Raw genomic sequence first — 776 nt, 5'->3', positions numbered from 1 at the left:
GCAGCTGCAGCAAATGCAGCAGCTGCAGCAACTGCAGCAGCTGCAGCAACTGCAGCAACCCGCAATCCAGCAGCAACAGCAGCAAGCGGAGCAAACGCAACAGCAGTTGCTGCAGCGGCAGCTGCGGTCTCCAGTACAGCAGCAACAGCAGCAGCTGCAGCAGCAGCAGCAGCAGCAGCAACCGCAGCAACTGCAGGAGAAACAGCAAACACAGCAAGCGCAGGAGAAACAGGAAAAGCAGGAAGAGCAGCGACAGCAACGGCAGCAGCAGGAGCAGCAACAGCAGCAACAGCAGCAGCAGCAACAGCAGCAGCAGCAGCAGCAGCAACAACAGCAGGAAGAGCAACAACAGCAGCAACAGCAGCAGGAGCAGCAACAGCAGCAACAGCAGCAACCGCAGCAACCTCAGCAGCAACCGCAGCAGCCGCAGCAACAGCAGCAGCCGCAGCAACAGCAGCAACAGCAGCAACAGCAGCAACCGCAGCAGCCGCAGCAGCCTCAGCAGCCGCAGCAACCGCAACAGCAGCAGCAACAGCAGCAGCCACAGCAACCTCAGCAGCCGGAGCAACAGCAGCAACAGCAGCAGCAACCTCAGCAACCGCAGCAGCAACCGCAGCAACCGCAGCAGCAACAGCAGCAACAGCAGCAGCAACCTCAGCAACCGCAGCAGCAACCGCAGCAGCCGCAGCAACAGCAGCAGCAGCCGCAGCAGCAGCAGCAGCAGATCAGTGCGCGTAAGCTGCTGCGGCTAGAGCAGAGGAAGCGAGCCCGCAACC

At 61.5% G+C, this 776-nt stretch overlaps 1 protein-coding gene across 1 annotated transcript in view; it reads left to right on the top strand.

Annotated features, from left to right (window-relative positions):
* EMH_0065430 (uncharacterized protein) overlaps positions 1-776 on the top strand; it is a gene marked incomplete at both ends in the record, with an annotated part of 3,280 nt that overhangs the window by 2,005 nt on the left and 499 nt on the right. Inside the window, one exon of the mRNA XM_013498381.1 lies at positions 3-734. Within this exon, the coding sequence (XP_013353835.1) occupies positions 3-734 (732 nt within the window). The remainder of the gene's footprint in view (positions 1-2; positions 735-776) is intronic.

Source organism: Eimeria mitis, genomic scaffold (genome assembly GCF_000499745.2).
Source record: "Eimeria mitis Houghton genomic scaffold, Emh_scaff3385, whole genome shotgun sequence".
In the NCBI taxonomy this organism is placed as follows: domain Eukaryota; phylum Apicomplexa; class Conoidasida; order Eucoccidiorida; family Eimeriidae; genus Eimeria; species Eimeria mitis.
Note: the sequence above shows the minus strand (reverse complement) of the source record. Positions and strands in the feature narration are given on the sequence as shown.